At 35.5% G+C, this 22994-nt stretch overlaps 1 protein-coding gene across 1 annotated transcript in view; it reads left to right on the top strand.

The window, feature by feature from the left end:
• The window catches only part of LOC150079357 (uncharacterized), a 51535-nt gene extending 36665 nt beyond the window's left edge, over nt 1-14870 (top strand). Inside the window, exon 4 of the mRNA XM_090383039.1 lies at nt 13179-14870. Within this exon, the coding sequence (XP_090239165.1) occupies nt 13179-14870 (1692 nt within the window). The remainder of the gene's footprint in view (nt 1-13178) is intronic.
• The last annotated feature ends 8124 nt before the right edge of the window (nt 14871-22994 follow it).

Genomic DNA, 22994 nt, shown 5'->3' with positions numbered 1-22994 from the left:
AACTCAAAGTGTAATTAAAATCCATTAGATTAAGACACAAAGAATTGGAAGAGATGGAACGGCTATCATCTGTTTGGATAGAAAATCAAACAAAAAACAAGTTTGCTTATGATAGAAGCAAAAGCATTAGCAATATTTTATTACGTAATAGTCATAATAAAATACGTAACTATTTTATTACGATTATTTATTGTGTTTGGTAATGTTTTGGTTACAAATGTGTGTTCAGTCTTGGGTGGTCGACACCTAACCCTGTTTTTCCCATAGGGCCTGTTGTTTATATTGCACGATTTTGCATTGCACGAGGGTTTCTAGGAACACAACTATCGTGCTATACGAGGACTGACTGTATTGTAAAGTAGTGAAATTAGTGCAAATGTATAAATGAAGCTGTAGAAGGTATAGATGTAATTTACAATCAGTATGCCATTGTGGAAATGCTTTCGGTGAATTTGAATGTCGGTAGGTAGTGGGGATGCATATAGGACAGAACTTAACATACAGATTGAAAAGGATAGTGCTGGTGCTGTTCAGAATAGTGATGGCAGTCTGACGAGTTTGGCCTGCTTTAATGATGTGGTGAAACAGTGGTTTTTTGGATAGTGCTTTGTACAAGGAATGACATCATGACATGCATGCTTGTAAACATCAGCATGTCATGATGATCTTATCAAGCATATATAATCTTCTCCAATGGCATTACACTACTGTGAACCAAGATCATGTTTCATTTTACTTGCAATCTTATCAAAATTTTTCAAGATGCTGAAAGGCAGCCCATAGTTTTGCGATTGTTTTTGTGGTCTTTGGACTTGTGCGGAAGTGCATTGCCATATTGCGGTATGATCTTTTGTGTGTTTACATATGGTTGATTTTGCTTTAAACTGGTGGTTCTTAACCTTTTGTTAATACTTGTACCACCAAAACCAAAATTGAAAAATTTCAGTACCACTCATTAAAATATGTATTTGTATTAAGAGGAAAAGTCAAGAATATTCGCATAATAAGTCTGTATTATAAATTATACATACAGCCAGGCCTCGCATAACACGAGTTCGATTAACACGTTTTTCAGTTACCGCTATTTGAAAAAAATTATACTGTACCACGTTACACGATGCAAATTTCCAGCGATTTTAACACAACCTTTTTTTTTTTTTTTTTATGTGATAAATATTGCAGAGAACCTCAAACAAAAGGTTTGAGGTTCTCTGCATTATTTATTTCGCCAGGGCCCATAGAAGATTGTTGTTGGCTATTGGAAATTGATTGACGAAAAGAAAAAGTCGATTGTGTTCAAATCTTTCCGTAACAAATTGTTTCTTCATTGTGTGTTTTATGTCAGAGGTTCCCAAACTTTCTCGGTTCACGGCACCCTTAGCGTCTCAGTAATTTTTTCACGGAGTACCTAGACCAAAACCTAACAGTTCTGTTTATTAAGTAGTTAGGTTCAAACAACTTAATAAGAAATGTTGAAACTATGAACTACCTTGAGCTAGTAGTTTGCACGGGGTCCAACAGATGTCGAGTATCGCTGTGTTTGTTTGTTTCCTTTGAAAATTTAAAATATTCCGTGGCGCACAGTTTGGGAACTGCTGTTTTATGCAATAAACATTTAATTCCATAATTATTTTCATTATCTTTTACATGGTATACAATTAAAAAGTTATTTAAAAGGTAATTTTAAAATTCTTTATGGTTATTCCTGAAGGTCAAGGGCAAATTATAATTTTTCCTATTGATTATTATAGGCGCCTCCGTAGCCAGGTGGGAAGGAGCAGCAGTGCGTAGCACATGCTTCTTGATTAGACCGGGGTTCGAGCCCGTCACCACCAAATATGGAGGATGCGGAAAGGTCAGGGAATGACCACCGCATATCCCGGAACAATATGGCCTTAGTTGCTAATGCTCCTAAAAACCAAATAACTAACTAACTAACTATTGATTATTATATTCGATTAACGTGTTTCCGTTTTGCGCGATTCGCTCAGGGGACGAATTAATCACGTTAATTGAGATCAGCCTGTATTTTTATTTCATTTTTAATACAAAAATTGAACAACTAAATAACAAATATTAAACAAACCAATACAAAATAAACTATAAAATACTTGATTAACATGGTGATTTAATTGTAATCAGTAATAATTAAATGCAATAAATTGGGAGAAATAGTTCAAGTTCTGATTTATTCCAAAAGTTGATTAAATTGTTGTTTTTGAAATCATACATTAAATTTCTGTCACAAGAAATTTCTAAAAGTTGCTCCTTTTCTTCAGAAGAAAGATATTCTGGTATATAATCTGAATAAAATGGATTCCTGATCCAGTTTTCTTTTTCATACGCTCTGGGAAATACAATTTGAAATTATGTATTAACTGAAAACAATGACTTTTTATATTTGATCCTGATTCAAGTCTCAGTGTTAAATTATTTTCTCCAAGAAAATTTTCTAAAGTTGGTAGGAAACTAAAGACCTTTTTATCCAAGTCTCTGATGATTAACTCGAGTTTTTTTTTTATTGTTGCATTCCAGAAATATCAGCTAAATATGCTAATCTAGCCAACCATAATTCATCAAAGGAATAGTTTTTTAATTCACATATTTGAATTGCAAAGGAAAACTCGCGCTTCCGATTGAAGTTGAAAAAGATGATTTAAAACTTTACCTCTGGACAACCATCGAACTTCGTTATGCAGTAGTAGTTTTTTGTGGTCACTCCACATCTCTTGGCATAAAATTTTGCCAAGAGATGTGGAGCGCATATCTTTTGGCAGGTGCACTCCACAAATGTAGTGCACGGGATTTAATAAAATTAACAATCTTAACCGACTGATCTAAAACAGTTTTCAGTTCTTTGGGTATTGCTTTTGCAACCAAGGCAATCACAGTGAATACTGCAGTGAGAATCTCCAGTTAGCTTCAGGAGCGACTTTCTTTATTGTAGCTACAACACCACTATGCTTTCCTGTTAAAGCCTGAGCTCCGTCAGTACACATGCTATTGCATTTCTTCCAAAGAGTATTGAGTTCCATCATAAAATTGTCCAATTTTTAAAATATTTCATTTGCAGTTGTTTTACTAAATCCTTACGTAGACCTATACTAAATCCTCGATGCTGCACAGTAACTTACTAAAGCAACAGTGTGTACTGACAGCAACACTGCCATGTAACAGTTTTCCAGGAAGGAATAGAAAGCAACGTGAGATAAGACTCAGTCATGATTTTAAGCTTTCCGAGAAATATATAGCTATCCACTCAGAGGTTGAACAAACAAAATATTTGAAAATCAACACATGATTTTTGAACTCCTGTTAGATTGAAAAAAGATAGGTAAAACATGTAATTTTGAATGTTTTATTTTTCATAATTTTATAAATTTAAAAAATTCAATGGTCCATTATTCATGTACCACAAGTAGTACGTGTACCACCGGTTGAGAAATGCTGCTTTAAACACTTCAGTGTTTCTGAAGTGACAACTAGTCCTTTGAGTTTTCTTGGCATGACATCCATTAAAATGACTCATTGATGCCATTTAGAACTAATTGCTTTGGTGCTAACCCTAAGAATGTTTTGAAAGTATAAATAGAAGCAGAAAATATATTTCGTACGGCACTTTTCATCTTTTTCCTCTGGGAATTTATTTTAAAAAATGGAACATTACTTCTTGGGTAACCTCATAGAATTTCAATCACAGTTTAGTCAGTAAAAATGCTTTGCTTGCTCCAGGGCATATATTGGAAGATTCAGATATAATTCTATTATTTTAAGATGTGGTAAAATTGTCTGATATTGTTTCTTATAATTTTGGATAACTTTTTAAACTCATGTTTATAACACTGCATAGGAAATTTATCCAATTGAGCTGCTTAGAGAGTGAGGGGGGGGGGACTTTCCTTATTATTCAACAGTTTTTTAGGATTGTTATTTTGATGGAACCATAGGAAAAAACTAGGTACTGAATGGGTTAAATTTTTTTCACTAGTTCTAAAAGCTGTTGCTGCACCTTCCTTGCAATTTCTTATAAACATATTAGAATAAATATGTTTTATAAGTATTGTTTTGCTGTAGCTCCCCTTTGTACCCATTCTCTTGGTTTCTGTTATACTTGCTATTGATCGAAGGGTGACACATGTAATTACAGACCAGTTAGTTTTACTTCTGTTCAGGGTAAAATAATGGAGTCACTGGTTAAAGATGAATTGCAGGATCATCTAGACAAGACTGCAGCGATAATTCAGACACAGCATGGGTTGTTAAGGGAAAAGCTTGTCTGACAAATCAGATTGTATATTATGATGTTAGTTACAAAGGAACTGAATGCAAAAAATAATTTTGATATCATATACTTGGATTTCAGGAAAGCTTTTGATACTCTTGCGAAAGAAGACTACTGTACAAATTAAAGCAGAATGGTATTAAGGGTAAGTTGCTACAATGGATAAAAGGATGGTTGAGTGGGAGAAGACAGAGGGTGGTAATCAATGGGTGCTGCTCTTTGTGGACTAATGTTATTAGTGGAATCCCACAGGGCTCGGTGTTGGGTCTACTGTTGTTTTGTATATTTATCAATGATATTGATGAAGGTATATCAAGATTAATGTTGAAGTTTGCAGATGATACAAAGGCTGGCAGGGTTTGTTAATGACAGTAATGGGAGTGTGCTACTGCAACAGGATCTAGAAAATTTGGGACGATGGGCTGAGAAGTGACAACTGAAGTTTAACATTGACAATTGCAAAGTACTGCATATGGGTAGAAGTAACCCCAGAGGAATGTACCAACTGTGTGGTACTAACTACACTTAGGGTGGTAGAAAATGAAAAAGACCCGGGAGTAATTGCGCAGTCAGATATGAAGTTTTCTGAGCAATGCAGACAGGCTGCAAGAGCAGGTCATGGGGTTTTGCCAATGATATACAGGAATTTTACTAGCAGGGAAAAGAAGGTAATTGTCCCTCTGTATTAGCATTAGCAGAGGCATATGATGCAAGAAAGCAAGCTTATGCAGCATCAGCCAGAAAAAAAAAAAAAAAACTTCCACTTCACCCCTCTGTTCGTTCGAAATACCTGTGCAGCTGAACCTTAAATTTATTTAGGCTATCAACTTCCACAACAAGGGATGGAAGTTTGTTCCACCAACCAACTACCCGCTGGCTAAAGGCAAATTTCCCGACATCTTTCCTCAATTTGAATTTATGCCCTCTCAGGTGATTATTCTGAGCAAGAGGCAGAATCCCATCAGCATTGAGCATGCTCAAACAATTCAAGGCTTTATACACCTCTATCAGATCACCTCACCAGTGCCTAGTCTCCAGACACTGTAATTTGCAAAACTTAAGCCTTTCTTCGTAAGAGCAACCCTTTGTTCCATTCACTAACCTTGTTGCCCTTCTCTGTACTTGTTCCAGCAGCTCTACATCCTTCTTGAAATGAGGCCTCCAGACCTGTATACAGTACTCCAGGTGTGGCCTGACCATTGCCTTATACAAGGGAATAATCACCTTCTTATCCCTGCTAGAAAAATTCCTGTATATCATTGATAAGACACCATGAGATACTCTTGCAGCCCGTCTGCACTGCTCAGAGAACTTCATATCTGCCTGCACAATTACCCCCAGGCCCTTTTCATTCTCTACCACTGTCAGTGTAGTACCACAGAGTTGATACGTTGCTCTCGGGTTGCTGTTTCCCATATGTAGTATTTTACATTTGTCAATGTTAAACTTCATTTGCCACCTCTCAGCCCATCTGCTCAACCTTTCCAGATCCTGTTGCAGCAGCATAGCGCCAGTAGTGTCCTTAACAACCCTGCCAACTTTTGTATTGTGTGCAAATTTGGACATTAAGCTTGATATACCATCTTTAATATTATTTATAAATACAGAAAACAATAATGGATCCAACACTGAACCCTGAGGGACTCCACTGATACCATTAGTCCACGATGAGCAGTGTCCATTGATTACCACTCTCTGTCTTCTCCCCCTCAACCATCCCTTTATCCATAGCAGCAATTTGCCTCCAGTGCCACACTGCTCCAATTTGTGCAGAAGTCTTCTATGTGCAACAGTATCAAAAGCCTTTCTAAGATCAAAGTATATAATATAAAAGTTATTCCCTTCATCCAGTTCTTTTGTGACTGCATCATAGTATCCAATCAAATTATTCAGGCAAGACTTCCCCTTAACAAAACCATGCTGTGTCCAAACTATAACTGAAGTCTTGTCTAGATAATCCTGCAGTGCTTCTTTAACCAGTGCCTCCATTAATTTCCTGGAACAGAAGTTAAACTCACAGGTCTATAATTACTTTTGTCAGCTTTTGATCCTCCTTTGTGAATTGGAGTCACATTTGCACATCTCCAGTCTATGGGTACCTCCCCTGAGTCCAAGGAAGCTCTCATAATTAATGCTAAGGGTTTGCTTACTTCCTTTGCTGCCTCCTTTAATATAACTGGATAGATCCCATCCACCCCAGGTGCCTTTCTTGTGTTTATATTCAACAATTTCTCCTCCACTTTATTCTCAGTTATTATAAGATTACCTAGCTTACTGCTAGAGTTGAATACACCTCTGGCATTCCCCTCGCTGAGTAACTCCTCATGTATGAATGTCGATGCAAAATATTCATTTAGTTTGTTAGCTACCTGAGCAGAATCATCAACAGTTGAACCATCGTTATCAAGTGGACCAATCTGATTCATCCCCTTCCTTCTAGAGTTTACATAAGTAAAGAACTCTTTGCTGTTTTCATTGCATCCCTTGCCAAAGATTTCTCATAATCTGCCTTCGTCTGCCTAACTTCCTTTGTAACTTGGTTACAGATCAACTTATATCTATCATAGGCTTCTGTGTCACGTGTTAATTTATATGTATTCCAAGCATTTTTCTTCTCTGCCACGTCTCATTAGTTCATCTGAAATCCATTTAGGCCTAAACCTTGAACAATATTTCTTAGTTGGTATGTAAAGCCTAGTAGCTTCCAAGATAAGTTCTTTGAATGCTTTCCATTTTGAATTTGCTGTTGGTAACATCATCAGTTGGTCCCACTGTATAGAATTTAAATACTGTCTCAGACCATCTTAGTTGCCTTTACGAAAGCAAAAACCCTTCCCTTTACCCCTGATGGTAGTTACCTCTTTGAGTAAATCCCACTTCAGCACACTGTGATCACTGTCACCTAGTGGTTCCTCTATCTGCAGATTCTTAATGCATGAAGAATCACTACTGATAATCAAATCAAGAGTATTACTCCCTGTAGTTGCCTCCCGAACATGCTGATGTAGAAAACAATCATCCAATAAATCCACAAAAGCCTTGCTAGTGTGTGAGTGACCAACCAAAAAATTCCAGTCAATATCTGGGAAATTAAAATCCCTAATTATAAGACTCTCTGATTTACTGGCCCACTCTTATTCACTCTATTTCCCTATACAGTTTCTTATTATACTCATCAGAGTCATTAGGCCTATAACACACTCCTACTCTCAATTTTGATCTCCCATGCTTACTGCACTTGTTCTGAACATGCACCTGTTCTTTTTCTTAGCTACCCTAACACAACCCATGTGTTTACTTGTACCGCAATGACTCCCAGCAGTCTCTGAAATATCCTGCATCTTGTTTTCCAGGCTTCTGCTCATTCCAATAGAAGCAGTGCAAGAATCACTTTCACCTCTGCCAGTGGCTACTGTTAATCTATTAGTCCTTGTATCCTCCCAAGCTAGCAGTTTTCCGACCCACCTAACACTGCCTCGATAGCATCAGCAAATATTCTTGCACCCTTTCTATTTAAGTGTATCCCATCCCTGTAGAAGCAGTCCCTTCTGTTAACAAGTACAGACCAGGCTGAAAAAAATTCTACCCCTTGAGCCTTGCACAATCTGTATAAGGCAATGGTCAGGCCACGCCTTGAGTGCTGCTTACAGGTCTGGGGCCTCATTTTAGGAAGGATGTAGATTTGCTTCAGTGTGTACAGAGAAGGGCAACAAGATTGGTGAGGGGAACGAAGGGATACTCTTACCAAGAGAGGCTTAAGTTCTGCAAATTGCAGTGGCTGGAGACTAGGCACCTGTGAGGTGATCTGATTGAGGTGTATAAAGCCTTGAATGGGTTGAGCACGCTGAATTCTGATGGGATTCTTACACGTTCTGATTATGAACCCAAGGGGTCATAAATTCAAATCGAGGAAAAAACAGCTGTAGAATAAATGTGCGGAAATTTGCCTTTAGCCAGCGTGTGGTTAATTGCTGGAACAAACTTCCATCTGCCGTTGTGCAAGTTGATAGGTTAAAAAAATTTAAGGAGGAACTGGTCAAACATTGGAGGGAATGGTTGTGTGAATTTTTTTTTGGCTGATGCTACATAAGCTCATACGCTTGCTTTCTTACATCACATGCCACGATTACTACTACTACTATTTTTATACCACATTGATCTAGTTCTGCTAATTTCACTTTCTTCCCATTTAAACTCCCAACATTGATGATACCTATGGGATGTTGCGGTTTCTTGATGATTTTTATAGTAACATGTTTAACACTGCATCTTGATTTCCTGATAGTCGAGCAGAATCTCTGTTGATCCAGGTAACATCCTGGCTCTCCTCTGATGTCCTGTGTCTCGGTTGCTTCATCTTACCATAATGAAAAGGATGATCTGCTTAATGACATTTATTTCATAATGAAAAAATTTGAAGTATGATCTAAAGAAATATTACAAAAGATGTTTGAAATGAGTGCTGTGTGAGCTAGGAGACAGGCTTCAACATGGTGTGAGATGGAATCCCGTACACATGCAAGCAGCACTGTGTTGTTTATTAACCTCTGTGAAATGGGACCTCCATGACCAATCCAGTGATTCCGGTAACGATCATTTAAGAATGGTCTTACTTGTTACCCAAAATGTGGAGGTGCTGTATCGTGCTGAAACCACATATTGGCACATACACTTAAAGGAACATCTTCCAGAAGTGTTAGCAATGTCCTCTGCAAAAACTTTAAGTAATGATCAGTGTTTCGGCTCAAAAAAAATTGCTCACATACAAAGTGAATTTCCTACTTGCAGTGCCTGAACTTTTTGCATACTGTATGCATACATTACAGCCTGTGTTCATGCAGTGTGCACCAAATGAAGGTTTTGAGATGACCTGTTCTTGTAGCAGCTCTTTGTATGCTGGTGGAAGGATCTAATGTCAGGATATCCAGCACCTCTTCTTCTGTTTGTGTAGAATGTGATCAAGAGCAGGCTGTGTTGTGTTGCCCTTTCACAGTACCCCATTCCCTCAAATTACAGTGGACGTTGGCAAACACATGCTAGTTAGGTGTCAACTTTTTGGAAAATGACACTGGTGTTCGGTGACTGCAGCTATTTCCTTCGCATACACCAGACACAAAGCAGATGTGTACATATTCTGCTAACATTAAAGCCTTTTTTACTCTCCATAACACATAAAGTTATTGTACCACAACAACAATCCGTTCGTTGAGGCGTTATATTTTCATCATGCATTTTATAAAAAATACTGTATGACAATTTACATAAAATTTTGTGCAACAGTCTGATTTGCACACCCCACTTCATGATGTTTGCCAAATGCTAGAAGTGGAAATGACTTTGTTAATCTCTTTAATGTTCTAACTGAAAACTTGTTGCTCCTACTTCAAACCGAGTATAGACTTTTCTTTTTGTATTTTAATGAACCATTCCCTCAATAAATATTGATGTCATTTCAAGGACAGCTCTGTATAGTAGTATATCAGAAGGTATTCGAACCTTTTAAGCAGTCATTAAAGAATGAAATTTTTATGCACATCTTCATGTCTGCACTTGCAGGGACATCTATGGATATATGTAGTCAGTGATTGGTTCATGCATACACGTTCAGTCAGATTGTGAAGGTTGGGAAAGGTGTGTGTGTGTGTGTGTGTGTGTGTGTGTGTGTGTGTGTGTGTGTGTGTGTGTGTGTGTGTGTGTGTGTGTGTGTGTTGCACACGTTAGGACATTGTAGTTTGACAGTATGCAGTCATCAGGTTTTATATGCATCTGAGAAAGTTTTGTTACAAAGATTAGCAAGAAAGCCTTTCCCAAATGTACACATAATTGATATTTATTTATTTGTAATATCCAGCATGTACAATATGTAAAAACAGTAAATGCCAGTGCACATGTGTGGGCATTAAAGCGTGCATGCACATGACCACTAACCTCCCCAGACTGACTGAACCAATGTTCAAACCAATTGACCACTTACATCTATATATATTCTTACATGCACAGACATGGAGATCATCAACATGGGCACTGTCATTTGGTTGGTGTTTAAAAAGTTCAAAAACTTTGACTTTCTTATGTCAAAGTGTGGGGGGGAGTGCATGATCTGAGAGCTTTTGTGCTGCTGAGTTATGTAAGTGTCTTCTGATTTACTTATGAGTGTAAGGATAGTCTTAGTTTGGTTTCACTTTAATGAATAATTTCTGAAGTCTGTTTATTTGAAGTTAATTTGTTTAGATATTTCACTCTAGTTGACAAAATTAGGAAATTGAGGTAAAAAGTTTTGGATTTTGAATATTGTTAATGAAACCTGGTGTGGTCAGTTAGTGGCAAGCAGGCACATATGGCTCATAGTATATTACCTTCTGCAGTCCTCAGTAGGTGAAACCTAAATTTGATGTTCATCATCATTGAAATCTGTGAAAAAGCAAAAGAATAACAACTGGTTAGCAAAAAAAGTTAATAGGTGTAGTCAAGTGGTATTTGCAATGTAAAAGCCAGCCAGTGTCTTATTTATCATTACTTGTCTCAGTAAAGTTTTCATGGGTATGCATTTTCTATAAGGGACAAATGTGTTGAATGTTCTTTTAATGCACTATCAACCAAATTATGTCTGTATACTTACAAATTTTCTTGAAACCTACATGCATACATGCTGTGATCTGTGACACGTGTTTTTAATACAGGCCTTCTCTGACTTATGTAAGGATTCCATTCCAGAAACCTGTCCTTAAATTAAAAAATTTTACATAACTTGGAAACCACCCTAAATCTGTATATAAACATAAGTTCGCAATTTAAAAAATCACTTTGTCTTGTAGCATTTTTATATTACAATTTCATGTAACATATGCATTAGAATATTATTTAAAAAAACAAAACTTTTTAAAGTATGTATACATACAAGTTATTTCTAGGCGCCTCTGTAGCCAGGTGGGAAGGAGCAGCAGTGCGTAGCACACGCTTCTTGATTAGACCAGGTTTCGAGCCCGTCACCACCAAATACGGAGGATGCGGAGAAGTCAGGGAATGACCACCGCACCGGAGCAATATGCCTTAGTTGCTAATGCTCCTAAAAAAAACCAAATAACAATAACATAATAACAAGTTATTTCTGGTGTATGTTGGGAGGGGCATATATGTGACACTGATATTAGTTGGAGGAGGATGAGGTTGAAGAGAGAGTTTTGTCGTGAATATCAGACACCTTTTCTGGCTCTAAAATAGCTGAAGAAGTGAAAGGTCCATAGGAGTATGGCACTGAAGATGGATGTGGCACTGAAGTTGGAGTCAGAGAATCTGCAAGTTGAGGAAATACTCAAGTCTTTCTCACAAATTTATATAGGGAGGTTTGAACAAATTCCTTCTTTTTCTTACAGTAGGCTTTAAAGACGTGGAAATTTGCATGTCCTTTTATTCATTGTTTATCTTTCACTATTGTATTCATAATGGATGTTGCCAGCCTTAAAATACGTGAAATGGTCTTTATTGTTTTTCTACCTTCATACATTTTCATAATTTCTGATTTTTGCTCTAACATAATTATATGCCACTTTTTCGAAACACCAACATTTTTAGGTCCACTCATGTGCTTTTCTGCCATAGTGATGATTCGACTGGGGTTTGAGTCCATGCCCACCAAATGTGGAGGATGCAGAAAGGTCAGGGAATGACCACTGCATATCCCCAGGGAAATATGGCCTTAGTTGCTAATGCTCCTAAAAACCAAATAACAAACAAACAAACTGCCATAGTGATTGGGAAAACGTGCAATAATAATAATAATAATAATAAAAAAAAACAGAAATAGTTATCTGTGAGAGAGAGTGGTAGTATAAATAATGGGGTATAAAAATGAGATGAAAGAAGAAATAGTTTAACCTGCAAGTTGTTGCACATCACATGATAAGTCTTGGTGTGGTGAGCTATGTACATCGGCAATGTTATTGTTTGGCGTCCTTGGAAAGATTTCACTAGAGATCAGGCTGTTGATATCTTTGAAGTCACCAATTACAGCTGATTTCCATGTGAACTTTTTTTTTTTTTTTTTATAAAAACGTATGTTGTTTTTTTTTATTTTTTATGTAAAGTGGATCTTTATTATGATAGTTTTGTGAATTGACTTAGGAGGGGCACATATTTTTTAAACAAGATTCACGATGTGTGGTCTTATAACAAGTGAAAATTGAAGGAATTCAATTTTTACTTATTGTAAGAAGTCAAAATTCTGATCCAGATGATGAAACTGAATAAGGTAATACATATATAAAAGTAGAGGTTATTATTGCAAAGAAAAAAAAGAATAATTACATTTTTTTTTTTTTATGATTTTTAAAGATTTTTTAAAAATTTCCCTACAATTTCATCAGTTTTGTGGGTTTCTGGACCATAAGCATGCATATGGTCCAGAAAACATTATTGATGAAGGGTCAATGATACCATATATTACCACAATAAATTTGTAGTGATATTCCCTACAAATAGTAAATGTTATTTCCTTTGCTTCCAAGACAAGAAATGCATTAAATTTTAAGATTAAAACTGTTTTCTTGGGAGGGGGGGGAAATCCATTTTGCATCATTTCTACTTAAGAGGAAAAATATTTGCTCTATATAACAGGGTCATTGCTAGTTTGGAAAATAATACAAAGGTGGCATTTTTTAAAAATTTATATGTTATACATTGACTCAAATTGATTTTTAAATATTAATCCCATTTACAATTTAATTTGAAATGTGCAAGTAATTGCAGTTAGTGTGATGCTAAACCCCACCAGTTAGTGTGCTGAGTAATATAAAAAATATTAAAGAGAATTTTTATTTTGATAATAAAAGTTATTATTTGGAGTAATTGATATCCTCATGTTTTTCATACAGTAATTAGTTCTGTTGTTATGTTTCAGATGTCTAATTTGATCTGCCATAAAGCTCATGCTCATATTGAGAAGCCCAAATTGGCTTGCAGTGTATGTAGAAAAGTTTTTCCTCGAAAGTATGCTCTCCACTGTCATGAGGAATATAAGCACGGAATCAGATATAATTCTAAGGATCACTCATTGAAGTTAGATGGTAAAAACTTTAATCACTTGGTTGTGGAACGGCTAAAACACATCAAAAAAGGTATTTCTTCAAAGCACTGTGTAACACTTCCTAATGGTGATAAGACAATAGTTATGAACTGTGGAGCTGAGCAGTCTGCTACAGTAAATGTAAAACAGCCACCTTCACTTTCATTATTCATATCAGCTTCTGCTTCCAGTAATCAGGTCATTCATTCCAAAATTCCTGTTCCCACACCTGTTTCTGAAAACACTCATAACTTTTCTAAACCATTGCAAAACACAAAAATGTTTTCTGGAAAAGAAACTGCACCTCTAGATGCTAATCAAAAATCTGTAAACCATGTTGTCTTAGAACCTGTTTTCAATAATGACATTGTTTGTTCTTCAACGTCACCAGTTGGAAAACCAGCTTTTGCATTACTAAAGCCAGTTAATGGAGTGCCATTATTAGTGAAAATTGTAAGCGGACCTAATGAAAAACAAATGCTAGTACCAACCACACTAGAAGATTTCCAACAACTTGGACAAATAAGTCAGAATTTTGCTCATGAACAAAGTAGCACTTTAAAATCAGTGCAGTTGAAAATTCCAGTAATTGCTACTGTTACACAACATTGTGGAGAGGATGGTACCATTACAGCACAAATAGAAGCTGTGAACAGAGATGTATTAGCTACTAATGCTGAACAATCAGATTCAAATCTACCATGCAATGAAAATCAAAATCCATTGTCAAAACCATCTTCTGTTTCTCTGTTAGATGCGAATGTAAATTTACACGAGTCTACAGAAGCCAAACCTGAGAATTATTCTGATTCATATCAGTTGATATCCTCAACAGCACTTGCTGGCCCAAATGCATCGCAAATATCAGACAATTCTAACTGTGATCAGACAACGGAAGATATTGAGCAATATATGCAGAACAATTCTAATTATGAACAAGAACCTACTTCTGTGGATAAAGATCCAAAGATAGAGGAAAATAATTTTACTAGTCATCAGTGTAGTAAAGATAACGTGTCTTTCATAGAAAAGAGATTGGCATCTCAGACAGTGCCTTCTAATTGCAGAACTCTACAAACAACATGTCCATTTCAGCCAGTACAAGAGCTTATTCCTAATAATTCAGTGACATTCAAATCTGAAAATGGTTTGACACAAGATGAAATATATGTGGTATCTGAACATGCTGATAACATTACAGAATATATAGCTGAAGTAGCATACCCAGTGCTTCAAGAGGAATCTGTAAAACAATCATGTTTATCTTCCGGTAGACTTCTGGAAACTGCTAATTTAAGTACAACAGGAGCAGTGTTAGATAATGTTACTGTGGACTCAGTTGATTATAATGAGATTTCATCAGGAAATTCAGGAAATGCAACATTTTCTGATATTGGTCACATGTTGCTACAAATAAATTCTAATTCATGTGTTCCTTTATGCAAAGAGGTGGTAGATATTGTTAGTACAGAATTAGAAACTGCTAATATTAATGTAAATCAGGGATTAAACAGTGAAAAAATGTAGGTTATTAGTTTGAAAGCACCTATGACCAGAGGCATTTTGTAAATAAATGCATGCAGATAGAGATATTTCTTTTCTTGATTTGTACAAAATAAAAATGGCTGATAATGTGTAGTGGATTTTTAAGAGATTAGTAAGAGAGTAAGAAAAATATTTTATTACATCACTGACATAACAGAAAGAAGACCTTTTTTGTATAAATGATGCTGTGAGTCACCTGTTGCTGTGATAAATTTACTGTTGTGTTATGTTTCTAGTAAAATAAATATTTTATTTTGACAACTTGGTTTTTTTTAGACCTCTTTTAAGAATTTTGTTTCTAGAGTCAAGAAGAAGACAGTAGTTAATTTGTAAGATGCTTTCATTGATATACATATAACACTGGCAGCAAAAAAAAAAAAACCCATTTTTTTTTCACTCCCTGTTAAAATTCAGGGTGATTCTTGTAGATTGCTGAATTAATTATATATGGCAATCATATTGCTGTAACACCCACCAATTTTAAGGGAGAAGAGATTAAAGTCAAAACATTTCTAGTAAAAAAGATTTGATATATTTTAAGAAAATGTTACATAAAGTACTAATTATCTCCACTAATAACAAATGTTATTAGTGGAGACCCCCAGGGTTCGGTGTTGGGCCCATTGTTGTTTTCTGTATTTATCAGTGATATTGATGAGAGTATATCATATAAAATTTGCAGGCAGATGATACATAGGGTGGCAGCATTGTTAATGACAGTATGCTACTGCAACAGGATCTAGAAAAGTTGGGCAGCTGAGCAGAGAAGTGGCAACTGAAGTTTAACGTTGACAAGTGCAAAGTACTGCATATGGGTAGCAGTAACTCCAGAGTAACGTACCAACTGTGCAGTACTACACTCCTGGTAGTGGAGAAGGAAAAAGACCTAGGGGTAATTGTGCAGTAAGATATGAAGTTTTCTGAGCAGTGCATATAGGCTGCTAGAGCAGCTCATGAGGTCTTGTCAATGATATACAGGAATTTTGCTAGCAGGGATAAGGAGGTGATTATCCCCTTGTATAAGGCAATGGGCAGGCCACACCTTGAGTACTGCATACCGATCTGGAGGCCTCATTTTAGAAGGGATGTGGAGCTAATGGAAGAAGTACAGAGAAGGGCATTGAGATTCGTGAGGAGAACAAAGGGTTGCTCTTACCAAGAGAGGTTTTAGTTCTGCAAATTGCAGTGTCTGGAGACTAGGCACCTGCAAGGTGATCTGATTGAGGTTTATAAAGCCTTGAATGGTTTGAGCAAGTTCAGTGCTGATGGAATTCTTCCTCTTGCTCAGATTATGCACTTGAGGGAGCTAAAATACTTATTTTGTCGTGTTTTGGCCTTTAATCACCCATTAGTGTCTCTCATATGCCAACAGTAGTCTGCCAACATATTTGGACTCCATTTTCTCCAGTATCTTTTTTCCATTTGAGAAATATCTTGATGAAGCCTTTCACTGTGTTCACTGCTCCCAGGTTTTCAGGAAAAAAGTCTAAATGGGAATGTAGAAAATGAAGCTTTAATGACAGGTCTTGGTTTTTTGTCATTAACCTATGATATTTTAAAACTGAGGGTGATGAGAACTTTTTAAGCACATATCTGAGTTTTTGAACATATTTCCTATGAGAATTAGTCAAAATTATTTCAGGGAGGAAATTGATGCTGACCAGTGTAATTTATAAATAAGGATGTGAGATTTTAACAGCAAGATAGTTTGATTTTGAGATATAAAAATTAAATTTCAAGTTTAAAGATGTGGAAAATCATGATGAACGAATGCTGTACTTTAATTAGATGTGAAATTATTTGAATTTTATGTCAAGTATAAAGTTATAGAATTCTTATAGTACTGTTATAATAGACTAAATATAAAAATAGCAAAATGCTTAAAGTGCGGTACTCACCTTGCGGTACTCACAATAGTTTTATGAAAAGACTGATGGCTAAATATAAGGTGAAATGGTTAAGTTCATGCATTAAGGTGGGATGAGATTTAATTTAACGGAATTTTAAAATAAGCGCAAGGAAGCAGAAGTGCACTACTCCGTCCCTGGTTGTCATAAAGTAGAAAATAGTTAATCTGGAACATAAAAGAATTGATAATGCCAATAGTCGTGATGACAGACTTTCGTTAAGTTATAATGTCTTCAGTTGGTGGTGTTAAGTGAGAAGTAATGCGTGCTGTATTTTAAGGAATTTTCTATACTTTCGTCATGCTCTTTGGAACACGTGGGAATCTCAGATGTGAGAGATTCCAAGCCGAGGAAAGGTGAAAGGGAAGTTTTGCGTTTAGGATGTTGAGATTAGTATTGTGTCGAAACCATTCAATAATGAGGGCTTCATATTGAAGAATTTTGTGACTGGTTTTAAGCCTTATAATGGTGATAGCCGAGTCAATTAAAGGAGTGTGATTGTGGGTTTGAGCATGAATTGTGAGTTCTGTACTAGCTTGTCTGGATCTAAGACTATTATAGTGGTAGCATGCGTGAGTGTTGGAGGTTTTGGTAGAACCAAATTTGGTAGTAGTACTACCAATATAACAGGCATCACAGTTTGGTTGACACTTAATCAAGTAAATTATATTGTTCAAATCGTTGGTTGGGTATTTGTGTGTGTCTTTGTAAGTGTTGAATAAGGATCCGAGTTTATTATAAGCTGAAAAAATAAGGCAGATATCAGTACCAGTAAACACACATGGCGGAATTGTCCATCAAGTTCATTATGGTATGGGAGGATGATGTGTATATTTGCATTGGTGGTGGGTTTTGATGGATTGTTAATTTTACTTTTGGCGGTGGAAATAGTGTGTTGAATGAGTTGGGTTGGGTAGTTCCTAGCTGTAAATTTTTCTGTGAGGTATTGAAGTTCGTTGGTTAAGTAATTTTGTGAGGTGCTATATTTGAGGGCATTATGTATTTGGTTGTATAAAACTGCTTTTTTTGTGCAGAGGGGGTAGTGCGAAGCAAAATGTAGGTATTTGCCTGTATGTGTATTTTTTCTTAAAATTTTTGTACCTAGTTTGGTACCTGTTTTGTAAACAGTGAGATTGAGAAAATTAATTTGGTTGTTGGTTTGAATTTCAAGAGTGAGTTTTAACCTATCATGTATTGAATTGAATTTTAAAAAGTGATTGTCTATAGTGGATCTATTGTATTGCCTATTATGAGTATGTCATCAGCGTAACGGGTGTATAATTTTATTTCTGGGGGGAAGGGTTATAAGATTTGGTTCTCTGTTGTGGCTCAATTTATACACACTGCAACGGAGAGGAATCCGCAACAACATCCTTCCTCACATGTTTGGCATCACCAAACTACACAAACCTGGCCACCCATTAAGACCAATTATCTCTTTCATGTAAGTCAGCTTTTGCAAACCTATCCACCTACTTAGTTAAAATTATGTCCCCTCTTACCAGATTCTCAGAATTCAAAATCAGCAACACCAATCAGGCCTTTCAGAAAATAAGCAATACTACAATTTTTGATGGAGATATCCTAGCATCATTTGACGTAATATCTCTATATACTAACATGCACATCCCATACACTTTACAGGTTTTACGGAAATTCTTAACAACAGATAACACTTTGACAAAACGTACCTCTCTTTCCATTAATAACATCCTTGAACTCACTTCACTTTTACTAGATGCCCGATATTTCAGATTCAATAATAAAATTTTCGGTTTACCCATGGGTTTAGGTATCTTCGCCCCTCCCCCCTGTCAAAAATTTACCTAGCCGCAATAGAGAACCAAATCTTACAACCCTTCCCCCCAGAAATAAAATTATATACGCATTACGCTGATGACATACTCATAATAGGCAATAGGTCTACTATAGACAATCTCTTTTTAAAATTCAATTCAGTACATGATATGTTAAAACTCACTCTTGAAATTGAAACCAACAACCAAATTAATTTTCTCAACCTCACTGTTTACAAAACAGGTACCAAACTAGGTACAAAAATTTTAAGAAAAAATACACATACAGGCAAATACTTACATTTTGCTTCGCACCACCCCCTCTGCACAAAAAAAGCAGTTTTATACAACCAAATACATAATGCCCTCAAATATAGCACCTCACAAAATTACTTAACCAACGAACTTCAATACCTCACAGAAAATTTACAGCTAGGAACAACCCAACCCAACTCATTCAACACACTATTTCCACTGCCAAAAGTAAAATTAACAATCCACCAAAACCCACCACCAATGCAAATATACGCATCATCCTCCCATACCATAATGAACTTGCTGGACAATTCTGCCGTGTGTTTACTGGTACTAATATCTCCCTTATTTTTTCAGCTTATAATAAACTCGGATCCTTATTCAACACTTACAAAGACACACACAATACCCAACCAACGATTTGAACAATATAATTTACTTGATTAAATGTCATCAGCCTGTTATATTGGTAGTACTACTACCAAGTTTGGTTCTACCAAAACCTCCAACACTCACGCATACTACCACTATAATAGTCTTAGATCCAGACAAGCTAGTACAGAACTCACAATTCATGCTCAAACCCACAATCACACTTCTTTAATTGACTCCACTATCACCATTATAAGACTTAAAACCATCCACAAAATTCTTCAATATGAAGCCCTCATTATTGAATGGTTTCGACACAATACTAATCTCAACATCCTAAACGCAAAACTTCCCTTTCACCTTTCCTCGGCTTGGAATCTCTCACATCTGAGATTCCCACGTGTTCCAAAGAGCATGACGAGAGTATAGAAAATTCCTTAAAATACGGCACACATTACTTCTCACTTAACACCGCCAACTGAAGACGTTATAACTTAACGAAAGTCTGTCGTCACGACTATTGGCATTATCAATTATTTTATGTTCCAGATTAACTATTTTCTACTTTATGACAACCAGGGATGGAGGTAGTGCACTTCTGCTTCCTTACGCTTATTTTAAAATTCCGTTAAATTAAATCTCATCCCACCTTAATGCATGAACTTAACCATTCCACCTTATATTTAGCCATCAGTCTTTTCATAAAACTATTGCAGATTATATTGAAGGTGAGTACCGCACTTTAAGCATTTTGCTATTTTTATATTGAATTTTATGTTTAATGGCATTGCAAACGTGATAATTATAATTTTTACTATATGTATTAAAGGAATCATAGGCACTAGAACCTCATGAAATAAGAATAATAGTTGACTATATTAATAAAATAAACTATTTCCACTGACATTTCAACAATAATTACATTTTCTTGTCATCAGAGATTTACATTTTATTTTTAAGGTGAAATTTTTCTTAAAATGTTAATAGAAATAAATATTTCCTTTATGTAGTGCCTGCTGTTATTCTTAATTAAAACATTAGCATAGCACATAAATTAACTTTTACTTCAGTCCCTGAAATCAAAATTTGATTAATGGAAAATGTTGAGAGTACAAGTAGACTGTGTAGTTGTAGACTGTGCAGTTTAGTCCTCCAGCATATATATATGGCCAAAAAAAAAAAAAAAAAAAAATCTGAGTGGGCATATAACATCAATCTGTGATTAATTTTATATACCATTTAGGTTTTTTGAAATGAAAGACAGGAAATTGTTGAAAATAATCCACTTTATAATTTTCTTCTTTATTCTGACACTCTATTAGATGATAATAAATATTTTTAGTAAGAATAGTCTTATTATTAAAAAAAAATTATTTCCTGACTCCCTGACAAAAACAAACTCAAAGCCAAATCTCCAAAGAAATTCTTTACACTACATGGCATGTGGTAGTGTAAAGAAAATTTTTTCATGGCTAATACTTTTCCAATTACTGTATATTCTGGCATATAAGTTGACCTTTGAAGCACTAAAATATCAACTGAAATTTTAATGTCAACTTATGCAATGAGTATAAAATCCTAAACTTGAAATAAAGGAATGCACTTAGGATTTGAAAAACATTGGCCTGACATAGCCTAGTGGTCAGAAGCGAGAGTACATTAGCACATGCTCTTTCAGTGGGCGGTATTCAAGCCGACATGACTGCTAAATATGATTAATGATTTTATTCATGATTTATCATAAGCTCTTCTTACCTGGCCATGCTGGAAGAAGAATCAATTAATACCATTATTGTTGCTTACCTTTTAAAACCCAAATATTTATTCGTCTTCATCAGATGAAAACAGCTTGTGGAATTTGTTGGGAGTTGTGTTCAGGTTTACTTTTTTAGTTCTTTAAAAATAAAATAAACCTTGAAAGTTTTCAGTTTCTTATAGCAGATGTGCTCCATATTGATTCATTGTTTATAAAGAAACCAATTTGCAGTTTGGTGCTAAACAAAGAATGGCTTTGTTACATAATCAAAGCCTTCCACATATGTATAGAATTACTGTTTTGCACGAGTCAATGAGCAGACTCAAATTAAAGTAGCTCCTCGATTTTCATTACATGTTTTCCTTACAGATAGACCCAAATACCCACTGTTAAAGAACTGGTTCAGTTTCACAATGTAAAACTAGTCAAATATGTACAGAGTTGCATCACCCTGGTTGTCCTTTATGCCTCAGAAATTTGAGCAACGACTTGCCAACATATCTGGAACAGTATATTGGGCTGGAGTACTGGATATTAAGATGGCTTAACCGAATAGCTGGAAACCCCCTCACCATCTCCAAGGCAGCCTTTATTTTCAATCTTGGAAACAACTCCATGGATGCTTAAAATTACCACCTGGAATGTTGTCACCCTTGCTAAACTTATAATGGGAAGACTTGATGCTCTGGACATTCATAGACTTATCAGCCTAAGACTAATAGAAGAATTACAGACCAACAGAGAGCATAGCTATGTGCTGTTTGTTGATCAGCTGGACTGTTTGGATAACACATTACCAGCTAACATACTCAGATTTGTCAACAACATGGACATTGACCTTCAGAGGATATGCAATGATAGAGATTACAGAAAGCTGCTTTTGAAGAAACATATGCCATGGTACAACTCTAAAATAACCATCATCTAATGAACTTATATGCTATGTTTTGTACATAGTAAAAGAATAAGTTAATAGATCCAGTTATTAAGTTTCACGTAATATGTATCATGAAACACGCATTATGGAGTGTTAAGTTTAAGTGTTAAGTCTGTATTTTAAATACATGTATGCTTATGTATAACCTTCTTTATTGCTATCATGACATATGAATACTGTGTTGGGCTAATGTAATTTATTTATTGAATAAATAATAATAATAGTGATGTCATTTCATCACCTATGCCTGTAGGTTTTGGTTTCATAACCTTCTATCTATGCTTATCTTCCTTTACAACTTATTGCACAGTAAAATAAAATGCCACAATGTAAGTTTTAAAAGAAAGAGGAGAAATAATAGAATTAAAAAGTAGACTTTAGTTCTTAACATAGTATTTTTCTGTAATTGACCATCAAGTGAAATACAAAAGGTGACTGTATAAAAAATAACAAGGGAGCCATTCATAGGGTAAAATATATGATTAAGCAGAATTTAAAGCAGAAAATATATGCTGCAATATATGGTAACAAATAACAAGTTATTAATGTGTGCAGTGTGTTATATTTAAGGTGTGCTAGCAAATAATAATAATTCATAATTTATAAAAGAAAAATTAAAAAAAGCAATGTGACTTGTGTGTCTGGACCGAGAACATTTTGTTCCTGCATATTGCCCATTCATTCCTCCAACCAGTGCATAACAAAAAATTTAATATTCAGTGCTTTCATACATATCCATAACAGTGTATGGATGTGTATGAAAAAAATAATAATTGCTGGATTTCTTAGTCTGATATTAATGAAATTTAGGCATGACAAATCATTCTAAAAGAGTGAAATGTAAAATTTTGTGAAAATCCATCCACTGGGAGTTGAGTTATTACATGCAGGCTTGGGGGATGGACAAAGAAATGATAATTGTCTGTTTGAAATTGGTCCGATTTCAATGATATTTGCAACTCAATAAATCTTTTTAAAAGGCCCAAACATCAATTTTATGGAATCCATCCACTGGGAGTCAAGTTATTACCTGTGGACGGAAAAAGAGAAATAATAGTTGCTATATTTCTGTTGGTCTAATTT

This window comes from Mastigoproctus giganteus, chromosome 10, assembly GCF_048544385.1.
Source record: "Mastigoproctus giganteus isolate SK-2022 chromosome 10, ASM4854438v1, whole genome shotgun sequence".
NCBI lineage: Eukaryota > Metazoa > Arthropoda > Arachnida > Uropygi > Thelyphonidae > Mastigoproctus > Mastigoproctus giganteus.
The sequence above is the reverse complement of the archived record's forward strand: the minus strand, read 5'-3'. Positions and strand labels throughout refer to the sequence as shown.